General features: G+C 37.1%; 1 protein-coding gene across 2 annotated transcripts in view; it reads right to left on the bottom strand.

Annotated features, from left to right (window-relative positions):
* Nucleotides 1-2,797: 2,797 nt before the first annotated feature.
* Nucleotides 2,798-24,281, bottom strand: part of KLHL4 (kelch like family member 4) — an 89,839-nt gene continuing 68,355 nt past the window's right edge. For both annotated transcript variants that reach the window (XM_014955165.1, XM_014955164.1), the window contains 9 exons: nt 23,691-23,827; nt 20,594-20,790; nt 17,295-17,507; nt 16,048-16,234; nt 12,784-13,008; nt 10,762-10,924; nt 6,482-6,694; nt 4,685-4,856; nt 2,798-3,986 (listed from right to left, as the gene is read on the bottom strand). In XM_014955165.1, the coding sequence (XP_014810651.1) occupies nt 3,927-3,986; nt 4,685-4,856; nt 6,482-6,694; nt 10,762-10,924; nt 12,784-13,008; nt 16,048-16,234; nt 17,295-17,507; nt 20,594-20,790; nt 23,691-23,827 (1,567 nt within the window). In that variant the 3' untranslated portion in view covers nt 2,798-3,926. The remainder of the gene's footprint in view (nt 3,987-4,684; nt 4,857-6,481; nt 6,695-10,761; nt 10,925-12,783; nt 13,009-16,047; nt 16,235-17,294; nt 17,508-20,593; nt 20,791-23,690; nt 23,828-24,281) is intronic.

Genomic DNA, 24,281 nt, shown 5'->3' with positions numbered 1-24,281 from the left:
ATTCAGGATGTGAGTGTATAATATTCCTCTCATTCTTTAAAAGTTTAAATGAACTGCCTTATCAACAGCTGCAAACAGGGTCTCCAGCCTCTGCACAACCTGCTTCCCAGCTGTACAGTTGCACATAGAAGTACTCGGTGTAAAGAAATATACTTGAGTCCTTCTGCTTTCCATGGCACCTTAACAGCAGATCTTTCAGTACCTCCTCTTCAAACAGAGGTTGAAGCTTGATTTTTCACTCAAGAAGAGGGACATGAAGAATTAGTGCTCCAATTGTGGTTTTTAAATCCATTCTTCCCCAGGCTGACCGCTTTCATTTATAAGGTTTAATTCAGATTCTTCTCTGACTTTTCTCTGCTTCATACCCTTCCCATCTTTTCGCGTTTCCCCTGATCCATATTTCTCTTTATGTTGTTTCTATAACAAGACACTTTTACTTTAAATTTAGAAAGAGTGCTAGTTATCACAGCCTTGCCATAGAAATTAGTAGACCATCTCATTACCTGAGACAGGCAGTCACATACTCGGCCTCGGTGCTTGTGGTTCATGGTAGGACGAGCTACTGAATTTATCACCTGATAAATGTAGCTGCATGCTGCAAGCTAAAATAGTGCTACAATTTTTCTTTCTTATGGTATTTTTTAAATAAGCAAACCTCATGACACAGTGTCTTTAGAGAACAGTAAAGAAACGCAGAAAGTATCATTTTCTTCTAATAAGTCTTTTTGAGACTTTCTTAAACTAGGGAAATAGTAGTATATGTAAAGGTATGTTTAAGATGTTAGGTGTTTTTTTAGGTGTTTAGGTGTTTTTCCCAATTATCTCATGCCTTGTTTACTGATAAAGCATTTAATAAAATTAGCAAGCTGAAGGAGGGTACAAAGCCAGGGGAATTCTCTGCAGTTGTAACATTTGCAAGCCACGTGGCTCTTGCAGGCTGGTCCTGTGCATTTCTGTTAAGGTACTCACCCACGGTTTCCATTCTTCAAAACTGACCTCTTCTATGCTCAAGTCTTCCTTTTCTTTCCCTACTGTAGACTTGGTTAGGTTTTTAGATATGGCTTTATATTTCGTAACCATTCTATGAGCTAAGGACCCATGCCTGCTTTCTCTTGCTTGAGCCTGTGCCTTCTTTTACCCCGAGCAAACTTCAAATTCCCTGCAAAGGGTCTATGAGAAACACCCGTTGGTGCTGGCAGTTTATCAGTGTCGATTTGGATGTGCCACTTGCACATATCTTTACATTAGTTGCATATTGTGTAATTTGTATTTTAGAGTTTTAAAAATCGGCATTCGATATCAATGCTTTGCAAGCAAGAGTAGCATAAATGAGGATATATTGGTTACTGGAAACAGTAATGTGCCGTTATAGGAGAACACGAGAAAAGCATGATTTAGAGCTTGAATGATAAACAGTCACAAGTCTTTATTTATATGAAAGCGTGTGAATGGCTGTTGCATGACCAAAGCAGGGATGAAAATGAATTGTGAAAAGGTGTTCGTATTTTCATTATTAATATTTTAAAGTTAGTATTTGCTGCAACAAGATGTCCTAGGTATATGGTCAGACCAAGTTCCCTATAGGACAGAGGGGGGAGAGAGAAAATTAACATTTACCTCACATGCACAAATGTCTTACTACACAGATTGATTGTCAAGCTTGGTGGTTAGCCCCCTTGCATTTGCTTCAAATTATTCATTTGTTGGGAAACAAAAATACCTTCTTTCTCTGACATGAATTATCTAACCTGTGACCCACTAACTGCTTTAGGGTTTGTTCCCCATTTGCTTGGCTATGCGAGCTGTTTGGGGCTGATAGGGGCTTTTTGTGGCGTTATTTTTTCCCCCATAAATAGGTACAAAATGAAAATAGTCATGAAATAAAGTTTGTTTCCTGGCCCACCAAGCTAGCAAGAGATTTGTGCGTTGATCTACAAATGAAGGAAGTTCTAAGCTGATGCTTTGAGAAGTATCTCCTGTAGGAAAGCTTTATGTAATGGCCCCAAAAGAAATAATCTTAAAATGTACTGTACTTTCAGCCCTCTGCTGACATTCTACCCAGGTTGCTATTGGCTGGGGTGTGGGAAACCCTTTCATAGAAAGGGCATCCTGACATGACAGTATTGGTAACTATTTTGGACTCAAAGAAACAAAAAAGATTAAATTTATCGAAAAAGAAGTGCTAAAAGGAAGGTAAATTTTAGTTTCTGTGGACCAGATGCAGTAAGGACACTAAGGATCTTTTGTTAAGAGTACAAAAATGAGATTGATAATTCTGTGTTTTCTGTTCTTGAAAAGACGTGAAATAAACCCCACAAAGTTGTTAAAATATAGTCTAAATTTCCTTAGCAGAGCAAGTAAACTTTATTTCATTGTAGCATGCTATATATAAACATAATTGATTTTTAAAGTTAAAAATTTTTTCCTTTTATAAATATGCTTATGAGATTTCATGTTTAGAAGCATTCAATAGTATTGATACTATAAATTTTTTTAAAATAGCATATTGCTGAATTCTGAAAACACAGTATTCTATCGGGAAAGTTAGTCTGCATGTTCAGAGAATTTTCATCTGTCTTGAATTTTCTGATACTGACAAAAAACTGACATAGCAAACGCTAAAGTAGATACTGTCCAAATATTGTGCTTTACAGCATAGAGTATCTTACATTCTTTTTCTAAAATAGACTTCCAGCATTTGAAATTATAAAAGAAAATGGAATTAATGCAAAATAAATCAAAACCTTCATTAGAAATTGGCACACCAAAAATAATCATGCAAATGGAATATCACATGTTGTTTTCAGATGATTCTTTTCCTGTTTATTCTTGATTCTAAGCATTCCCTTAATTTCAAATAAAACATAAACATGCTTATATAAACGGTATATAACACTACACAGTGGATGTGGTTTTTTTCTTACCATATTTCCACTGTACATGAGAGAAAGCTGGTAATCTTCAGCTGAGGTCAAAGACTGTCATATCAATATGATATAAAAATTTCATTTTGTAAGTTATATGCAAGGAATGTAATTATATGATTGTTTTAAAATTTAATGCATGGTGATTATCCCAAGAATAGTCAAATTAGTTTAACACGTACTGACAGATGGTTAGTGGGCAAAGACAAATCCATGAATAACCTGACACACTGATCAGCATTAAAATATCACATATCTATGCACTGTGAAAATGATTGCAAATTATATTAGCATTGTGTTTTTACAAAGAGATTTCTTTATATTGCAACATACTTAATAACACAAAGGTATCTTATCCCCACTATTTCTTAACTTGCACTATTCAATTGAATATACTGCTAAAAATGGATACTCTGTCAGGGTACTAGCAATGCTGGAGGTTGAATAGCAACCAAATTCTCTGCTTCTCTGATTTGATTTTAAAGTTAATTCAGTAATTTATGAATATAGAAATGAAGTTACTTCTTCAGAGAATATTCTGATGGGCAAATATTTTCTTCTATGCAGTTATCTCTTGAATGTGTTTCTCTCTTACTCATTTTCATTTGTTTAAAATATAAGGGCTCTTTTTATAAACATTAGCATTACTGCCAACATAAAAAAGAATAAAAGTTTATGAAATCTCATACACCCATTTATCACTTTACTACAGCATTTTATAAATAACAGATACACTTTTGTAACAACCCTGAATCATTTAAACATATTATGGAACATTTATGTATTAGGCATAATAAAATAATTCACTTATGCAAAATTCTCTGTTGTAATTCAGGAAGACACTTCTGTGCTCTAATATCGTAATGGCTCAGAGATAAGTATTCTCTGTATTGGAGGGCTGCTAAGACGTGTGTAGTCTGTACTGCTTTCTGGAAATGTTTATCTTCCTGATGCAGTCTTCATGAAACTCCACTCAGTTTAGTTTCACAATATTTATAGTCCTCAGGGCAACTTCACAACCACAACACATGCTCCGGCCCTTCCGATATTGACAGGAACTTCCTAAAAAAGGGAAAAAAAAAAAAAAAGAAAAAGGAGGAAACATTTTTTGGTAGACTCCTGTGGATGGGAATAGAAGACATTACTTGCCGATTAAAAGGAAAGCAATTTGCTTATTCAAACTAACGTACTGGGAAAAAAAAGTACATTTAAGTAGGGTCTGAAAACACAGTTTTGGCTTTTTGAGAAAAAGGCTTTAGCAGCTGTTGAGAGTTACAGGAGCGTAGACTGGTGGTGTTGCTCTTAACTCTTGTAAAAGACCTTTGTATCCCATGTCCAAAAAGCAGCAAAAGGCCATTGACAATTTTAAATATTTCACGTTGTTCTCAATGATGATGGTTATAAATATGAAAAGCTGAAAGTGCCTCCAGTAGAGGGCATTGCTGGCAAAGGCATGTCAGCGCTAAGAACGGCAAATTCAAGCACTTCAAACACAAAATGTTTTGTGCAGCCTGGTTCCCTTGCCCATGCGCTGCTTCAGCCCTTTTGTCTGAAAAATGTTATACGGTTATTTCACAGGAGAGGCAACCAATATTTTATACAAGATCAACTACAGTATTAATGCATTCTAATATATCATTTTTTCACAAAACCCAGGATGATTTTGCAACATAATAACTTGTTTTGTCCATTATTCAGATAGAAGTCTTCCTATCTGCAGGAAGAATTCCTATTATTTATTAGGTCATTTTTCCTGTTACCTCTGTCCACTCATTATTTTGAGCATCATAGGACTCCACAGTATCCAGGTACGTATGGCCATCGTAGCCCCCAACAGCATATAATCTGTCCCCCAGAGGACAAATTCCAACAGCATCCCGAGGTACGCTCAAGGGGGCCACTGTTGTCCAAGCATCTGTTTTAGGATCATACCTAGGATGTTTCATGATCAAAATTAGAAAAATACATTGTAGAAACACATTTCAAATTTAAATTACTGATATTTGCTTATTTTCTCCTGTATTGTGTTTCAGTTTATACCATGAACTAGTATAGAGACTTATGAGTGACATGGTTAAATGTCTAATTTAGCCACTAGAGGGGTCTTCAAGCACATGAAAAATGCTCCTATTTTGGCTTTTTGATTACAGACTCTCCATTTCTATCACATTAAACAATCAATATATTTTGAAAATAAATGAGGTCTGAGGGAATGGTAGCATGGCCATTAGTGGGCTCAGTGAAGTTAATGTCAAGAAGTTGGTTTTTTTTCTCCATGAAGAGTTTTGTTTTCTCTTTCGTGTCAGAACTAATGTATTCACAAAATTTTGCTGTAAAAGATGTTAAATATCTCATACAGTTGATAAAAGTTTGTAACACAAGAGGTATGGCAGTATCTTACATCGGTGTTGATTTTATTTCCGTTGACTGTACTCAGTCAGTTTCCAATATAAATTCAAGTGAATTCCGGGGTAGTTCAGCTTTATACCATCTAACTGAGAACAGAACTTAGCCACTGTTACTCACAACAGGGAGCTGAATACTTGCTCAGTTTTCCTTTCTGCTCCCCAAATGACATGAGGCTGTCAAGGGATCCCATGGCCCATTAAACAGCCAGAGGAGTTGTCCCCACTCATTATGTTCCCTTCTCACCCAGGGCTCAAGTCTTCTCTTGCCTCCTACATCGTGCCACATGCCACCACAGTGGCAAAGCAACATTTGACACACAATACTTCTGCTTCTGCAAGGGAATGTCTAGTATTTGTATTTTCTTAAGAACTATGCTCATCAGTGGAGAATGTAAAAGTGGGATTAAATAAGGATCAGATAAAGAGTATTTTCGTTTTGAAAAGTAACTACTTTGAGAAATGTATAGAAAGCCAAGATTTCACTTCTTACAGTTGAGTGCTACAAAAATCATTAGGCCAATGTATTTTAGTTTTCAAGTGTGAATTCAAGCTAAAGTAGTTTGCGTTGGTGCATGTTTTCTTTTTTGCATGTCAAATCAGACCCTTAGCATATGTTTTAGCCCAATTTCCTATAGCAACATAGTTTCTTACAGAAACAAGGCTGTTTCTGTCAGTCTTCTGCATCAGAAAATACCTGAGTAGTGACTACTGCCTGTTTGAGTATGTGATATTTGTTATATTTTTAACCTTTTGGTCAATATCAGCCAAATTACTGGAGGAAGAAACAAGTGAAAATTACATAGTTTCAACTATATATGACACAAGTAGCCCAAACCTGGGATTTGGCACTTGAGAAATAGAAGGGTCACATATTTAATTTGTCTTACATGTTAAGTTGTCTTTACCTGGCTCCTGGTCAGCAAAAATAGAAGGAGAAGCTGGGAGAAATTTGCTTCTGACTGTTAATTGTTATGTTATCACAAGAGCACTGGAAATCAGTTATTCTGCTCAAAAAATATATTTTTAAAAGCATAATATGTTTTACAAACATAGCATTCCCAATTGTGGAGAGATTTCCCTTGCTTCTGTAAATTATTTTATATTTCCTTCCTGGAATGTAAAACAAATTTAAAAAAAAAAATTCCTTACCTTTCTACACAGTCGGAAAGTCGAGAACAGTGGTTGGAAGCAGGTGCATCATGACCTCCCACAGCATATAAAAACCCATTGTACGTTGCAACGCCAACACCACCTCTTCTCTTTGACATGGAAGCACATAAACTCCATTTGTTCGTGTGCGGGTCGAAACATTCCATTGATTTTAAGCAGGAGCTCCCATCTCGTCCACCAACAGCATACAGTCTGGGATAATTACCCACAAGAAGGCAAGCAATTTCAATCTTTAGTATTTCATTTTAATAGGAGTTTTATTTGGCTAACTTCATTCAGATCATTTTAAAATTATCATTACGCCCGTTATTTGCCATCTGACAGCTACGCTCTGGAACTTTGTTTGCACAAAGGGTTTTGCAGGCTATATGAAGGAAGTTACATTCTTCATTTGCAGTATAAATTTTCAAGCAGTCACATATGAAAATTAAGTTTAGAAGTAGATATCAGCTTCTTTAAATGTGAAATATAGATGGAATTTAATTGAAAAATGCTACATATGTTTGAAACATTCCGTGTGACAGGGTTATGGAATATTTGACATCTTAGTATTGCATTAAGCATTTTTCTTATACTGTTAATATGTAAAAGAACTTTAAGAATATAATTAAACATAGAAAATATATGTCACAGGTATATTAAATATTTTTTCCCTAATGTTTGTATTTAAGTCTGCTGGACCGAAGTTACCCTACAGGTGTGTCATCTTGTCTGTTCAACCTAAAGGCACTTAGCAGACAACTGGAGATATAAACCAGTTGATGTTGGGACAACATGTGAGAATAAGTGGTGGAAACCCATGTTAAGCAGAATGGGGGGGGGTTGTGGCTTTTGTCATTTAATTTTACAGAGCCTGAATTTCTTTTGTATTTCAAGCTAACTTGGATGCTGGTAGACTATGATGGTATGCATAAAGGATGTAATAGCAGATGTGGTTAGATGTTGAGTGTCCATTTCAAATCCTGGCCATTACTTACTGCCATGAAGCTGAATTTACTTAATGCAGCTAATTGGAGACCTAGGGAACACGTTGACTTGTCCAGAGTAAGTCACCTAAAAAAGATCAGTTGCATTTTGCTTGAGAAGGGTTTGTTTTTCTCTAGTGATTGAAAAAAAAGTTCTAAACCCTTTTGATGTACAATTTAACTGGAAAATTCTTCACCACCATTAGAAGAATACAACATTTCTAGCTCACTCTTCTAATGTTTGTGAATGGAAGACAGACGAGTTCTTTTGTGCAGATTATTGCTTGACCTGTAAAAATCTGGAGGATTTGATTTTTCTTTTCATATCATGCAATTAGCTTGTTCACACAGCTTTCACAGAGAGAGGAAATCACTGTATACATAAACAGGTTTGTTGAGGTTTTTTGATTTCCGTAACATGTCTAGAAATATGGTAGAGTTTCCCATTCTCTAAGGAAAAGAACAAATATGCTGTTAACTGACTGATGCTTTCATATATTGGTCAAAAAGTGTTGCTCCACAGGAACTTTTTTGATGGAGCTGAATAGAAAAAAATACAGTGTGGCTTAAGGAAACAGGAAAAGGAGAAGCATTCTGCTTGGTTAAACAGCAGCAGTAGCGGTCCAGCGAATGATGGACATTTGATCTTGGCTTCCGCTGGTACGCCAGAAATTACATCACTAGACTAACAGACGTGATTTAAGCCAGGCTGGAGACAGCTTGTATCAGGAGGGATTGAGAACAGAGTCGGAATCAGGCTGGATTTCCTCTTTGTCAAAGTAGTTTCCTGCATGTTGTTGTGGAAGGTACCAAGAGGAGTTTCTGTTAAAGTTTATGCTGAGAATGTTTCCTCTGAGATACAACAGGGACTTTAATAGGCAGTTCTGCCTCTCTTGAACTTTTCAGTTAATGATTAATATCATGTCATGTTTGAATGCAAAATCCTGACTTGTATGTGAAGCACTTCTTCACTCAGGAAGATTATAAAGGTGTAGCAAAGTTATGTAGGGAAAAGATTAGAAAGGCCAAAGCCCAGCTTGAACTGAACCTGGCCTTGGATGTTAAAAACAACAAAAAGAAATTCTATAAATATATTAGTAGCAAGAGGAGGACTCGGGACAGCCTCCATCCACTATTGGATATGGGAGGCAATGTAGTGACAAAGGATGAGGAGAAGGCTGAGGTACTGAATGCCTTTTTTGCCTCAGTCTTTAGTAATGGAGTAGGGTGTCCCCTGAGTACCCAGACCCCTGAGCCAGCAGATAAGGGCAGGGAGCAGAATGAAGCCCCTGTAATCCAAAGGGAAGCGGTGAGGGACCTGCTCCAGCACCTAGACACAAACAAGTCTATGGGCCCAGATGGGATTCACCCGAGGGTACTGAGGGAGCTGGTGGAAGTGCTTGCGGAGCCACTCTCCATCATTTACCAGCAGTCCTGGCAAACTGGGGAGGTCCCAGCTGACTGGCATCTAGCAAATGTGATGCCCATCCACAAGAAGGGTCGGAAGGATGATCCGGGGAACTACAGGCCTGTCAGTCTGACCTCGGTGCCTGGGAAGGCCATGGAACAGATCATCCTGAGTGCCATTATGCAGCGCATGAAGGACGCCCAGGTGATCAGGCCCAGCCAGCACGGGTTCACGAGGGGCAGGTCCTGCTTGACAAACCTGATCTCCTTCTATGACAAAGTGACCCGCTTGCTGGATGAAGGAAAGGCTGTGGATGTTGTTTACCTGGACTTTAGCAAGGCCTTTGATACAGTCTCCCACAGTATCCTCCTGGAGAAACTGCCTGCCCATGGCTTAGATGGTTATACTCTCCGCTGGGTTAAAAACTGGCTGGAGGGCTGGGCCCAGAGAGTGGTGGTGAATGGAGTTAAATCCAGCTGGCGGCCGGTCACAAGTGGTGTCCCACAGGGCTCGGTACTGGGACCCATTCTCTTTAACATCTTTATCAATGATCTGGATGAGGGGATCGAGTGCACCCTCAGTAAGTTCACAGACGACACCAAGCTGGGTGGCAGTGTCGACCTGCTGGAGGGTAGAGAGGCTTTGCAGAGGGATCTGGACAGGCTGGATCGATGGGCTGAGACCAACAGGATGAGTTTCAACAAGGCCAAGTGCCGGGTCCTGCACTTGAGTCACACCAACCCCCTGCAGAGCTACAGGCTTGGGGAAGAATGGCTGGAGAGCTGCCTGGTAGAAAAGGACCTGGGGGTGTTGGTCAACTATTGCCAGCAGTGTGCCCAGGTGGCCAAGAAGGCCAATGGTATCCTGGCCTGTATCAGGAACAGTGTGGTGAGTAGGACCTGAGAGGTGATCGTCCCCCTGTACTGGGCACTGATGAGGCCTCACTTCGAGTACTGTGTCCAGTTTTGGGCCCCTTACCACAAAAAAGACATTGAGGTGCTGGAGCGGATCCAGAGAAGGGCAACGAAGCTGGTGAGGGGTCTGGGGAGTAAGTCTTATGAGGAGAGGCTGAGGGAGCTGGGGTTGTTCAGTCTGAAGAAGAGGAGGCTGAGGGGAGACCTTATCGTGCTCTATAACTACCTGAAGGGGTCTCGTCTCCCAAGTCAAGGCCTCAAGTTGCACCAGGGGAGGTTTAGATTGGATATTGGGAAAAATTTCTTCACGGAAAGGGTTATTTAGGTAATAAGCTTTGAAAATCTTCTAGGGAAAACCAATGTACAGTCAACACATGACCTCGGTGTATTTAAGCAATAGATGAAGGGCAGAATCAATTTAAGTAGGATAAGGCTGACAGCAGGCTGTTTAGTACACTTGTCTTTGTTTCATTGAATGCACCATATACCTTTAGCCTTTTAAAAAATATTATTGACTGCGAACTTGTGCGTTAAAGTTGTAGATGCATGCAGGAGGTGTAAAATGTCAGAGGAATTACTTTGTTTCTGTCCACTTTCTTCTTTCAAATGGTCCTTCCTTAGACACATTTATTTTAAAATGTAAATATAAACTTGGAATATTTTTTTAAAGTAGCCATCTTATATCCCCACAAGTTATGTTCTAGGTAAAATTCTGATATGCACATAATAAAAATTGCTGCAACATAAAGGGGCTGAAATATGTTTTAAAACATGACTGCAAGTTTGAAAACAGTTTACCACACAAAGAGGAAAACCTTTCCTTTCTTCCTTTCTTATTTTTGTGAATTACATTTTCTCTTTGTTTTCTTGAGGTGATTAATTACTGTAAGATTGTAAAGAAAATGTAAGAAACTGTATTTCCAAGGAAGGAAGCAAATGAAAAGCGAAAGAGAGATTTTCCTGTTGACATACTTGCTATTTAATGCCGCAACCCCTACGGTGCTTCTGGGGGTTGACATGCTAGCAACGTAATTCCACTGCCGTGCTTGTGGGTCCCATCTTTCTACGGTATTAAGGTAACTCCATCCATCATGGCCACCAACAGCATACATTGGTCCTTCAAGCATTGCTACTCCTTAAAAGATAGAATTAGGGACAAGTTACAGTATCTAATAATTTCAGTGACCAATAGCGTATTAACTTCATACCTTAATCCCTGTATGCAGATAAGCAATTTCAGCTGGTATTAAGCTATCTAAAAGCTGCCTTGTCATTTGGCAGAATAAACAAATATAAACAAAATACTTCATATACAGTGTTTTTCTGAATAAGCATTATCTTTTGCCAAAAGATTAGAGGAAAGCTGCTTTAGTTCTGATGTTCTCTTTTTGGAGTTTTATCTCTGCCACTTCTGTTGACCTTGTTCTGAAGCAAATTTAGCCCCTAAATGAGAAACACTGCTGTTCTTTTAAAGAAAGGCAAAGATTGAGCCTGGCAATGAAAAATGTGGCCAAACCAACCATCTATCCCTTATTCTGAGTGAGCTGAAGCTCTGTAGTCCTGCCAGCATGAAGCCTGAGTGAGTGGGTAGCTGGCTGTCCTTACTAGCATAACATTTTAATGCTTGAAAGGGGAATACACTTTTGGATAAGAGCTGCCTTTTATCTGTTGTCCCCGAGTCACAGGAGAGTGAACTTGGCTGTCTCTGCAGGCTCTGTGTGGACATATCCCGTGTCATTGTCCTTCCCCAGAGAGAAGGGCTTTGGTCCCTCTCCTTTGATGAGCTGCTGCTGCCACTGCTGTTTGCTTCCTTTGTTAGGTAAGGTGAATTGTTTGAATCTGACTGCTTAAAAGTTTTCTAAATCTGTCTTTTCAGGCCTAAATATACACGGCCTGATTTTTTCAAAAGTGCTAACTCTCCACAAAATCACACTGAAGCTAATAGGAGCTGTAAGCGTAAGGCAGCTCTGCAAACTGCTGATGCACAGATAGAAGCCTAACTTTGGGCACTCAAAATTAGCGCTGTGACCTACTTGTTGGGTAGAATTATGCCCCTGAAGTTGTTAGTTATTAAGACTTCAATGAGAATTATTTAATCTATTTTGTCTTCTTTCTCTTTCCTACTTACTAGTATTTCCTTTTATAAATTTGACATATTGGATGCTAAGAACTCTATGCTTTCTCCACCAAGAGAAAGTATAGAGTAGGAAAAAGTGATACAGGCCACAAAGGTTTACTGATTAATTCTGGATGTCATTTGATGTCAGTTGAACTTACCAATGATTTCAAGCAATATCTGTTTCTGTGAACTGAAGAGAAGCCAGCTTATAAATAAGAACTGTGATAAATAATTCAGAAATCATATTCCATCCCTTACAGTCTCCTCAACTGTAAACTTATCCTTATGTTATTTATAGCTCCAGAATAAATTCTATATTTCATATCCATATTATTCATTCACTGTGAGTAATATTGAGGATTCCTGGGCAGTAAAGACCCATAGATGCTAAGTCATGGCAGAGCTTCATAAAACTTACGGTAATTAAAACATTAAAATTCGAGGTTGTACTTACTTCCTTACCACAATGTTTTCTTCAGTGTGGGTAATTCTCTGATCTAATTTTCAGAGGCTTTTGGTATCTACGGGCTTAAGTTGAAATTTTAAAAAAATCCGAAAATCAGATTGTTATTATATTGCAAGCATATCTCTTGACCACTAAATTGGATGAAGAGTTGATTGTTTTCACTGTTATTTATATTTTGGAATTTTATAAAAGCAAAATTAACTCTGCAAGCCAGTGCAAGTTAGGTGAACATTGGTAAACATCACTGGCATAAAATTATGGCAATAGGCAACTCTGTCTTTGAAAAATATCTTCTACAAATATTGCGGTGCGTTATTTAATAGTTTAAAAAGTTATGTCAGCAGTGTTTGTGTCAATCAAAATTCATTTGTATGTGATGCAAAGTATTTACAGAGAGAGCATGTCTTACCTAGGCCGTGTCTGTGTGTTGACATAGGAGGCATTATAGTCCAAACTTTGGTGATAGGGTTGAAACATTCAACAATATTAGAAGTTTTCAGACCATCTCTTCCTCCCACAATATAGAGCTTGTTGTCAATCACTGCAACTCCAAACTGTAATCGTCTACCGTTCATTGTACCAATTTGTTCCCAACTGTTAGTCCTAAGGTCATACTTTTCAATTGTAGTGGTACCTGTTAAGAATGTAGGCATTATGAGATAGCCATGGACCAATTAGTACCCAGCAGGCAGTAGTTGGTACAACCCAAAACATTATGAAGTTGTAAAACATTGAAGTTCTGTGGGTGGACCTTTACTGTGGCTCCCTGAAAACTTCAGTTACAAAATGTGAACCTAATGAGAAAGCTGCATTAATTGCATGCATATATGATTGTCAAATTTATGAGAATAAACTGGGAGCAAGAGGGTGCAGAATTCAATGCCAGCAAATTTTTGAATACTGAAAATTTTGGAGATAATTTAAATCTGTTACTCATTTAAATACCACGATAGTAAGTTTTTTGTGGTTGGCTTGTTGGGTTTTTTTTAATTCCTTGTGAGTATGGTACTTCACAACTATGTACACGTTAACCATGTTTGTGCTTAAACCATTAGTGATACCAAAAACTGAAAATGAATCCTTGCTTCTGCCTGTCTTGGTGGGACTTGGGCATGTGTCTTCATCAATAGCTTGGATGTTTTTCTTTTCGTGATGGAGACAGCAGAAGGCTGAGTTAGTGTAAGTACACACTTGCTTCCCACAAGTAGCTTCCTTGACATTCACCTTCACAGCTGCCTCACAATAACTGCTTGACTGATGTAATATGTCAGCTGTATTTTCCATTTTTTCAGGTCACTGAACTTCTGGTAATGTTTTTACTGCAACTATTCATGAGGCCCTTGCTCTCTGCCACTCAAAACTGACACTTCCCCATGCACTGGCTCCTGTCAGTCACTCAGCAGCCATAATTGCTCCTTTGAGAGCTGATTTAGCATAGCGGGGAGATGGCTGAGTAACAACCAAGGCATAAGAGGGAATTTCCAGTTGCACGTGCAGTGCACCCTGGAGTCAGCTTCAGCTCAACTGAAGGCAACCAGATGAGAAAAACAGGGCTGATTTCCTCTCTGCTCCTTGACTGGGATTTGAGATTAGAGAAGTAATATTCTGAGAATTACAACAGGCAGTTAGTGGCTAAGGAATGATTTACAACAACAGAACAACCATGCAGTAAAGCAGAAAAGAAAGGTAGCGTTTGGTTTAGAGATGTTTTCACAAATAAAATCAAAGGGATCATCTGCTATATTCAATAAATTGAGTGAAGTAAGAGTTTATCTCATGCTATACCAGATGCTTAGACTAGGAAAGAAACTACGGGATCCATCTGCAATAAAAGAAAGAAGTTCTACTTTTTCCTCTTTCCTGTCATCTTTTATTCTGAGCAACTGGATTTCTTTGACTGTCCTTTCCATTTTGTTACTCTGATTGCTCTTCTTCACTTTGATTCTTTCTCATTTATTCTGTGCTAATATGTCAGTGCCCCAAAGTTGTCAGCTTCAAAAGAAGTAACTTGCACACTAACTAAAAAATAGGAAAAATACATTAAGGTATACGGTGTGTTCATACACACCCCGTAGGCTGTAATTTTGACAGAGGCTGGAAGGTAGGTTTTGAAAGTTAATGTGGTTTAGGTACATTCTCATTTTTCAAAATACCAGCCCAAAAGTGGCTCTTTGATCTTCTTTTGATCATTTGAAGTTGAGATTTGACTTCATATACCACCTGTGATAAGCACAAAGCCAAACCTGGCATTCCTTGGGAGTTTTCTTTATCACAGAAAGAGCGTTATTGCCAGAGGTGGTAGTTACTCCCTCCTCCGAGCAGTTCTTCCTGTGCATCACAGTCTCTTTGGTGCCGTTTCCTTTATCTTACAATCCAGCACAGGCTCTAAGTGTGAGTCAGAGCTGTACAGGACAGCAGGGAGGAGAGGAAGTGCTGTTCTTCTTAACCATCAAAAGGCAAAAGTTCAAACTATTGGCTTTATTCCAAGGTAATAAGTAAAAGAGGCACCAACAGGAAGTGCAGATGTTGACTGAAATAGCCCTTTCTGTGCATAACCTTTACTGAGAAAAAAACTATTAAAAATGGTTATTCTTATTTTGGTAGAAGTTAAAGATAACCTTGAATTCTTCATTGTTTTATATAATTCATAAATAATCAGTATCGTTAATGACATGTACTAATTGCCACAGTTTAATTTCATTTTGCTAAATTGTCCTAGGAATGAGTGTTTTCATGTTGTGATGGCGATGAATGTGTATCTTGCACTTGATTTGATTGCACAGAGATAGTAAGGTAGCACTGCAAGGTCTCTCATAGAGGAAAAATGAGTCATCAGCAACTTTTTGCAAACCGTGAAATGGATTAGCTTCTTTGTGATTCTATTAAAAGTGAACTCACACAGCTAAAAGTAATACTGTTCAGCAAGTCGCTAGACTTTAAACTAATTATAGTTCTTTGGCTCCAAGCTGTGGGTCTGAAATTAAGGTTCCTGTAGGAAATGATTTAATATACTGTCTACTAAGTAGAGTACTGTAATGTGTAAAGCTGTAATCTGATTGCAGATGTGAAAATAAAATAATAAAAAATTCAATACATTTAAAACACTTAACTTCCAACTACAAACCTAAAAAAACCAACTATGTATGGAGTCCAGACAAAAAAGATGCACATACTGTTGTACCCATAAAAAAGAGCAAATCTTTCCATCTGAAATTTTATAATAAGGATTGAAAAGCGTTAGCTAAGAGTACTCAGTAGTTCAGTAATGCTTTTTGGTTTTGTTTTCCTCCTCTTTAAAACTTTTTCCAGCCTTCTAACTTTTGTCAAAAAAATGGAGCACAGGGTTCTAAAACAACGTTAAACAAATCTTGAAATATTTTGAATATTATTTTTTCTTCTGATTTGTAAATTCAAACTATATGCACATATTCTTATAAAACATAATTTTTACATCACCATCTGAATCAAACTTCTTCAGTCTGCACTTCAAGATGTATGTATATCATTTACAAATATATGATTCTCGCAAGAAGAAAGAACATCTAACACATAGGATTGAGTTCTGTCATATTTTTTTTTCCTATTTTCATCCCTAAATTTCTGTTTTCCTAATAGAAATCAATTCAATAGAAATTCAATTCATTAATACAATTAAATTAATTACTGGACTTACCTTTAGTGGCATCCATACCTCCTACAGCATAGAGTGCACCCACTGTAGATTTTCTAGGCTTAGTTCGAGGACTCTGCATCATGGACCGTCTTTCTGGTAGAAGATGGTACTTCATAGCCTCCATAAGAAGTTTCTGACACTCTAGGTCGTCTGCAAACATTGGACTATTTTCTAGATCAGCTAGTAACTAAGAAATGAAAAGTGAGGATCTTATGTATATCTAAATAATTAAAATTATATATACTTCAGTACTTAAAGTATTTGTAGCTACAAACACTCTTTTTTACTTCACCTCTGACTTGAGCTTTGCTGGAAACTCTGCTTTAATGCAAGCAAAACAATATACAGGTAGGAAAAAAAGTATTTAAGTATTTTGTCTTTGCTTTATTTTTTCTGAAAACTTTCTTTTAACCTTTAGAAAAGTTTAAAATTGCAAATGTGATACTGCATCCTCTGAATGCAGAACTCCTTTTGATCTGAATATAAGCAAATCTAACATATAGTATTGTCTGTGAATATTATAATATATTAAATTAGACTTATATTTAAAATTAAATATATACGTTATTTTGATATTTTATCCAAAGTTGCATATCCAGCTGCTGTGTAGTGTCCTGACAGTCTTGCTCTTCCTAGAACCTTTTCTAATGAGATATAGAGATTCTTCTATAACACAGATACAACAGTGTCAGCTTGCTATAAAACTATATGTCCATCTCTGGAACTTATTCGATTAAGTGTCTCTTTCAGTCTTAAAGAACAAATAATGTCAATCCTCAGAATAGTCACCAATAGTCTAGACCCTCTCGTTTTGTCTACTTGTTATGGCAATTAAGAAATAAGTATTGTGCGTTATCTGTCCTGCAGTTTGATAAATCTAAATAAATATCTTTGTGTGGTATTTAAGTTGCTTTGTTGTTAGAGAGAAACTACTACCATTACTCCCTCCAAAAGAAGCATTGTACTTTTTTTAATACCCTTAGACTGACTTTTTATAGAGGTAATTCTGAGCCCAGTAATTATACCGGCATTGTGAGATTTTTTTTTTCATCTGTCTTTGCAAATTATAAATATATGTACTATATAGTTTAAAAAGAAAGAAAAGAAAAAAAAAAGTAGTCGACAAAACCACCAAAAAATCCCAGCCAAAACCAGAACCTTCCCACAGAATACTTTTCTCTAAATGATGCTTGAGGCAAGCATTTCATCAGGTAGCTAAGTTCCCTGCCAGCCCTTCACTTTCATACCTGGGGTGGAAGGAGAGGCAGTCTAATATAAGAAAGAAGCATTCCTAGGTCTCGTTGTCGGTTTTGCAAATCATGCCTCACCCACATCATTAACGCCTGGAATATGGCTTCTTCATCTGGAACATTGATGTCATCGCTAGACAAGAGCTTTGCAATTTCATTAGCAGGGAGTAAAAGAAATTCCTGGTTTTTTATTACTTCTGTGAAATGTTCCTGAAAAGAAAAAAAGATTTCAATTCACTTACGGTTTTCACACCTTGAAATAACATTTTCTTAGATAATACAGGCTTTGCATATATTTCACTACTGTTCTGTTCCACAGTATAGGGAAATACAATATACATCCTAAAGATCACTGAATCTCCTTCTGCCATTTAAAGGATATTTTGGTTGCTCTTTGCTGCCTTACTCTTGGAGGACTGACAAACAAGGATCATCTTCACACTCCCATGCTTACAGATAAGTTTGTCAGGCTTCTTGTCACTGTCCTGTCTTAGGGATTTGCCACTGGCGGTTTTGTCCATCAGTGTGATCTTAACACAGCAGCTTAATAGAAAACCAGTTTGAAGATACAATATGTATCTTAAGAATGCCAAGTGGGCATTCAAATAAACTGTCTAACTTCTGTTACAATCAGATTCAAAAGTTTTAAGCAAATTACATTGCAACCTTCCAATCCTTTTGTAATGAGCTGTGCCAGATGCTGGCGCTATGTCTCCACTCTTAGTAGCAGAAAATACAGTAAGAAAAATTAAACTCGGTATCCTGACAGTACTTTTTGGGCAATAGAAAACTGGACGAGTCTCAGCAAAGGGATTGCAGTATTTAAGCTAGTGCTGTGATAAAACTCACCAGCTCCAGAAATGACCATGGGTATTAAATCCCTAGAATTTTTCAAAGAATTATTTTTCATAAAAACAATACATTGTGCAGTTGAGTTATAACTATTAGAAGTCATATTAAAATATGTAAAATATAAAGTATGCTTGCTTATGCTAATTCCAAAGGAAAAAAAAAAAGAAATTTTATTAACAGAGATGGGGTTTGTATTCTGCTTGCAAATAAATACATGTAGGAATTCTTGTCTGTATTTAAAGCATTAATTGTACTTGGAAGTAATATATCTTGTTTGGGAACCAGATTGAAATAGGGCAGATGAAGACATTTTAGTAACTGATAGTTGTATTATTTTTTTTCTGAAACTCTTTTCAAGAGAACTAAGTATGTAAATATAGAAGTATCAGTGCTTAAAGGAGATGTTAACTTTGCTCTGTTATGCATATCCTGCTTTAATGTTTTGTGACATTCAGAGAATAGGAACAGGAAGGCCAGTCCACATTTAGTTACAAACATAGCACAAGATGTTTATCAGAACAAGCTCTATCTGCACGACAAGATACCAGGCAGGAAACTGTTAATACTTTGCATAAACGGCTAAAGTAATTGAAGGGGAAGGTCTCCATTGTTTCTGGTTTTGTTGAATGGATGTGGTGTTTATAGTTGATTATCTTCTGAAAATGTTTAAATACTACTAGTTCATTTGAATCATCTCTCTACTTACAGTATGACTTTATTGTTCCCCTATGGTACACATTTTCAAGTGCTTGAGGTTGGCATGAAATAAACCAGAACATTTTCTTTGTCCTCTTGCACACAGTTCTGTGTGTATGCATTATGTTCTCTTATTCTCAAAATTTTTTTTTAATGAGTTCAAGGGTTTAAAAGAAAATTTTCTGTAAGCTTATTGCAAAGAGGTGCAGAGTTCCTCTTCTGTCTCTAAACTGTCAGTAGCTGCAAACTTAGTAGGTAGTTTTATGACATGCAAGGTCCTCTTTAATGGTAGTTTTCTCAGTTTGTGTTGTACACAAGATACAGGAGGTGGATCTAGTGGTGGAAATATAGGGAGGTATAGTGCAAAGCCTATATGCAAAGGACTGCTGTGTCTCATAGTTCACCATGATCCTTCACATTAGACAATATTCTTAAAAACCCAATTGTCATTTCTGTGACACACAGTTTTAAAAAAATAGTAAAAGTTTAACTCCTAGGGAGGACTGGAGGATTCAAATGGTTAAAAAAAATCTAACCAAAAGAGACTCTCTGATTGTCTGACATCATAAAATCATTATGATTTTATTTCAATTTTGCAGAAATCTAGACCGTGAATTTTAAATTCTTAGAGCTGATGCCCGAGTGCTAGGACTGGTGGAAGGAAAGAGGCTACATCTAAGTTCTTGATTTTGGCTTAGTATAAAATGGTGTGGAGCAGCAAGGACAACACTGTTATACAGAGGCTGAGTGAACCTCTATCTTAAATGCCCGTTTTCAAACTTAAAAATATAAAAGGAATCTAGATTGCTGCTAAACAAACCATTCGTTAGTCTGACAGGAAAGAGCACAACCAGTGCCCTCAATCTGCACATGCCACTCTCATTTACTTCAGCATGTGGAAGTGTACAATCTCTTGCTGGAATGCTCTCAGCATTATGAAGCCTCTAAACTGGTTTTGACATACTAGGCTAATATTTCAAGCATAAAGCTGCCATGTGTCTCCTAACAAGTAATTCTTTTTATATCTATTTAGCTGTAGCAGTTGCTATTCTTTTTGAGTTTAAAGTTGCTATAGCACATCTTGTTGCCCTGAATATTTATCCCTTGGTTTGATTTCACAGCAAGCTATCTCGCTTCTCTGTTTCCCACGCTCTGAATATTCATTTCTTGCTTTGAGCCAGAGGAGGATTATGCTCTAGTCAGGGATGTGCTTCTCTTTAGCATCCCTAATCTTTCCCATACATACTATATTTTGGCTACTTTTATGTGTGTCTTACCTTAAAATCAGCTTTAGAATTTTCTTTGTGTTGAATCAAAGGCACAAGAATGAGCCATTGCTGCTTGCCACTTGACATTAGCCATGTTAAGGCCCTATTACATTTTTTGGAAGAAACGCATACTGATCATACTGCAAATTTAAGTTCAATAAATCTATCCTTCTGCAAGGCAGAACACTGAAATGGTAAACATCAGAACTGAATGTTTGTTTTTCTAAGCATGCTTTTCTCTGCTTCCAATACTTCTGTAACTGTCACAGTTCTTTCCCTTTGGAGACAGAGCTGTGTCAGGGACTTTGCAGAAATGACCCTGTCAGCATAGGAGGAGCAGAGCTGCTGCGTTGGTCTTGGAGAGAGCAGCACCCCTGAGCCCTGCTCAGCTGGCTCCCTTTCACCAAAGCCCACGTTTTCCAGGAGGGTATTTACACTTGCTATTAACATTATAATTGCAAAGCAGATTGTTTGTCTTACCATAGTGTATGTGTGTGCCACCTTCAGGAGCTCTGTGCAGCCCTGAGCATCTCCAAAAGAGCGAATCCCCAGGCAGTTGGAAGGATGGAGCTGCTTCATGAGGAAGTTGCAGCATACTTCAATAACCTGGGAGAGCTGGAGAAGACAAGCTGCAGCTAGCAAACTTTCTATAGTGTCTTCCTTTAACTCTAGAATACCTGTGCAGTTTGCATATAGGGGGGAAAAAAAGTTTTCAGTCATTTTCTTTGTATTTTTGTTCCTTGAAAGCTTCCCACTCCCCATTTTTTCTCCTCCTCTAAAAAATTTTGAAAAGAAGTGTCCTGTGATTCACAAATTAATTTTCCTTTCTTGCTGAAGGTGAAGGATTCTTAAATAGATGTTTTAGCAGACTTAAAGGATTTGGTGGATTCTGAATACAATGACTGGAATATTTTTATTGGAGCTTTAACAGTATTAAATCTGATTTTGCCTGTAAAAGAAAAAGGTGTGGAGAAAGATCTTTCCTAAAATTCATATATTATTAATTCATAAAAATATATAACGTAAGTTTTTATTACACAGAAGAAATTCATTATCAATAGCTAGGAAATTATAGCAGTGTGTGCAGGAAACATGATTTCTTTCATCATTTACTAGTAGATTTGAAGTTTTAATAAAATTATTACATGATGTGAGAACTTTGGTAACTTCATAGACGGACTGAAAGGTGTTATTTTAGTAAGATCTTCCATTCTTTTTGCTCAGTGGATGGATCCATTCTGTAGTTGAGTCGTAACACTAAAATCCTATTCTGAAGTAAGAACTGGTTTTTTTTTTTTATGACTGCATTTTCCATTTATCATTACAACATCCAGTTGCTTCAGCAGCATTAATTTCTTTTCCAGCTTCTTCAGTGAAAGGATGATACACGCTATGTCCACTTAACACATGGATAATGGTGGTATTGAGAGATTACAGTCAAAATTATCATCAGAGTAGAACTGTAAGAGGTTTCTTGTCTAAAGTTCAGTCCTGATTTATTTCAGTAGAATATATAAATCATTCTGAAAGTTATAGCTCTCATCCCTAAAGTCACATTTATATTTCATTACCTAGGAAAAAAGTAGCACTCAGTTTAGAGGCTTGGTTATTATAACAAGAAAACCTATGACAGAGGCAGTAGGAAAAGTCAGTTTTCCACAGCAGTCTGCAGCAGTCTTAACTGACCACAATCCTATCTCTTCCTGATGTCCTTTGCTTTGTAACTTAGATAATACCTTCCAAGTTCTGCAAGAAATGAACAAGGCCTGTCAGGATGCAGAACGGGACAATGTTTGGGTTTGATTTTTACTATACAACTTGGAATAGTTACTGAATGTATATAGCAAAATTGATACATGTTTGTGTAAATAAGAATCCAATATAATGCCTCAAAGCAGAGGGAATCCTGATTTCACAAGCCAACTTAACACTGTTTCATAGTCTGATGTTTGCTTTTGTAGTCTTATATATGTTCTTTCATATGGTTTTGCATTAAGTAAACTAAAAGAGATGAAATTTAATCATGGGATGATTTTGAGATACATGTGGATAATAAGCAGCCCACCACTCAGCTTCTTTGCACTTATACTAATCTATTTCCTTGCGTAATATATGCTAATTCAGTGCCACAGTATCAGCATTTTACATGTTATGCAGCATTCCCTCTGGCCCTCTCTATTTATCCCCTTATTTGCACCCACAAACGGGGTCTATTTTGTGTATAGAAACTTACCTTTCTGAACTGGGTTGCAGATTGCTTAACCTTCTCGAGATTTCTCTATGCAACAGTCCACAGTTATGAAGTGTCTGACCTAGCAAGTGAAGAATCTTCTACTTTTAACATTTATGCTAATACCAATATGGTGAATATAACGAGGTCTGTGTTTTACCTTGATTTTTTTTATTTATTTCTCTAAGCCCTTTTAAAGTACAATAAAAATATTGATAGGTACTTCTGATATATCTTCCAGCCTCCTGGAAGTAGTCTCGGTATCGAAATTGTGTTATTTCATTCAAAAGCAAACAAGCAATGTCCTGTGTGGGACGTCAGACAACAAGGATGTCATGAATGTTATCGATAACAGCGGTTACCTGAGGGGATGGATCAGTTTATGCGCAAGCGTCCCTAAATTCAGAAAGTTGTTACTCTCATAATTTAAATGTCGTTACTTCCTGGGGGAGTAATTTTTTCCTTTTGAGATTTGGGCATTTTTTGTCACAGAACTGCACAAGTTGGTACTGCAAAACTTTCTGGCTGGAGTAGCTGCTGTCTGTACTGAGAGGCTTGTCAAATACCAGAATGAGCAGACTTCAGTATCTGTATAGGTTTGAATGATCTGGATGTTTCTGTTTGTAATATATACTAACATAGCAGCTGTGTTCTAACAGCATTTTTCCCTCTGTGTAAAAGAGATTAAAGTGATTTCACAGTTCTCTATTTGGTCTTTTGGGGTATTTGGTTCAGCCATTTCAGATTCAGCAATACAGGGGCAAATGTGGAAAATGGGAGAAAATAAAATAGGGGGAAAAATATATATAGCATTCTGGTATTAAAATAAAATATTTAATTTCAGTATGATAAAATCTCTTATTTTTCAAGAAAACATACATGTTTTTCAGAATGTGGTGGCACTTTCTTCAGGTAAAAGTTGCTCTACTTATGGGTGTGATCTTATTCCTATTTTCCTCAGATTATTCCTACATAAGAGCCTTGAGTGAGCCAAATGACTGCCACCCAGGCAGACCATTTCTATAGCTGCCCATGACAGGAGGGTTCATAGAACAGTGTTCTGTGTCACTACGTAAAGTGGGCAACTGGCAAAATATCTCCTTCTCTCATTAAAATTCCTAAAATAACTTGTATCTAATTAGAGACAGATGTCCAATATGAATTTATGTTAACTTTTCCGAATATCTTTTAGAATAAGTTATTACATAAAACAATAATATTTATTCATCCTCTGTAGAGAATGTATTTCTGTACTAGTATGAAATGGAAGAAGTGACAATTTTGTATGCATTGAATGAATTTTAGCTTCCTTTACAAGAATTATGTGGGTGATGGAGGAGGAATTACCTGTGTAGGCGTAGCGCACCAAAGCTTTCAGTGCATCAGGGTCTACTCCTTCCATCTTGATCTCCTCTTGTTTTGCTTCACGTACATCATTAGTAAACATTGCAGCAAAGTAATCAGACACTGCACTGAGAACCAACCTTGAAATAAAAGCATTTTAGGAGGACTGCAAATTACTTGATGATCTCAATAGCAAGCATTAAAGTTAGTATTTATATAATAAATTGTGTGTGTGCAGTAGAAACATTATCTTTAGCATAGTTTTCAAATCTTACAGCAGTGAGCCATGAAGTTAAAAGGGTAATTAGTAATCTAATTTTCTCCCATATGCTTGTTCCAAGCAGATTTTTTTCACTGATCTCACTATAGTTTGACAGTAACAAGAAGGGAAGATGGACAATATCAATGGTTCATATTAGAATGTCATTCTGTTTGAAATAATGAATATGAAACATTGATCCCATCATTTTATTTCTTTGTTAGTTGATGTCCTAGTTATAATAACCATTTGTTCATAACTAAACAAGGTAGCCATAAATTGACCCAGCAGTTGGAAATTTCAGGCTTTGAAGGCATGTAAACAATACTGGGAAA

The sequence above is a fragment of the Calidris pugnax genome, unplaced genomic scaffold (genome assembly GCF_001431845.1).
Source record: "Calidris pugnax isolate Ruff unplaced genomic scaffold, ASM143184v1 scaffold38, whole genome shotgun sequence".
Lineage (NCBI taxonomy): Eukaryota > Metazoa > Chordata > Aves > Charadriiformes > Scolopacidae > Calidris > Calidris pugnax.
This window is presented reverse-complemented; position numbering and strand designations above follow the sequence as displayed.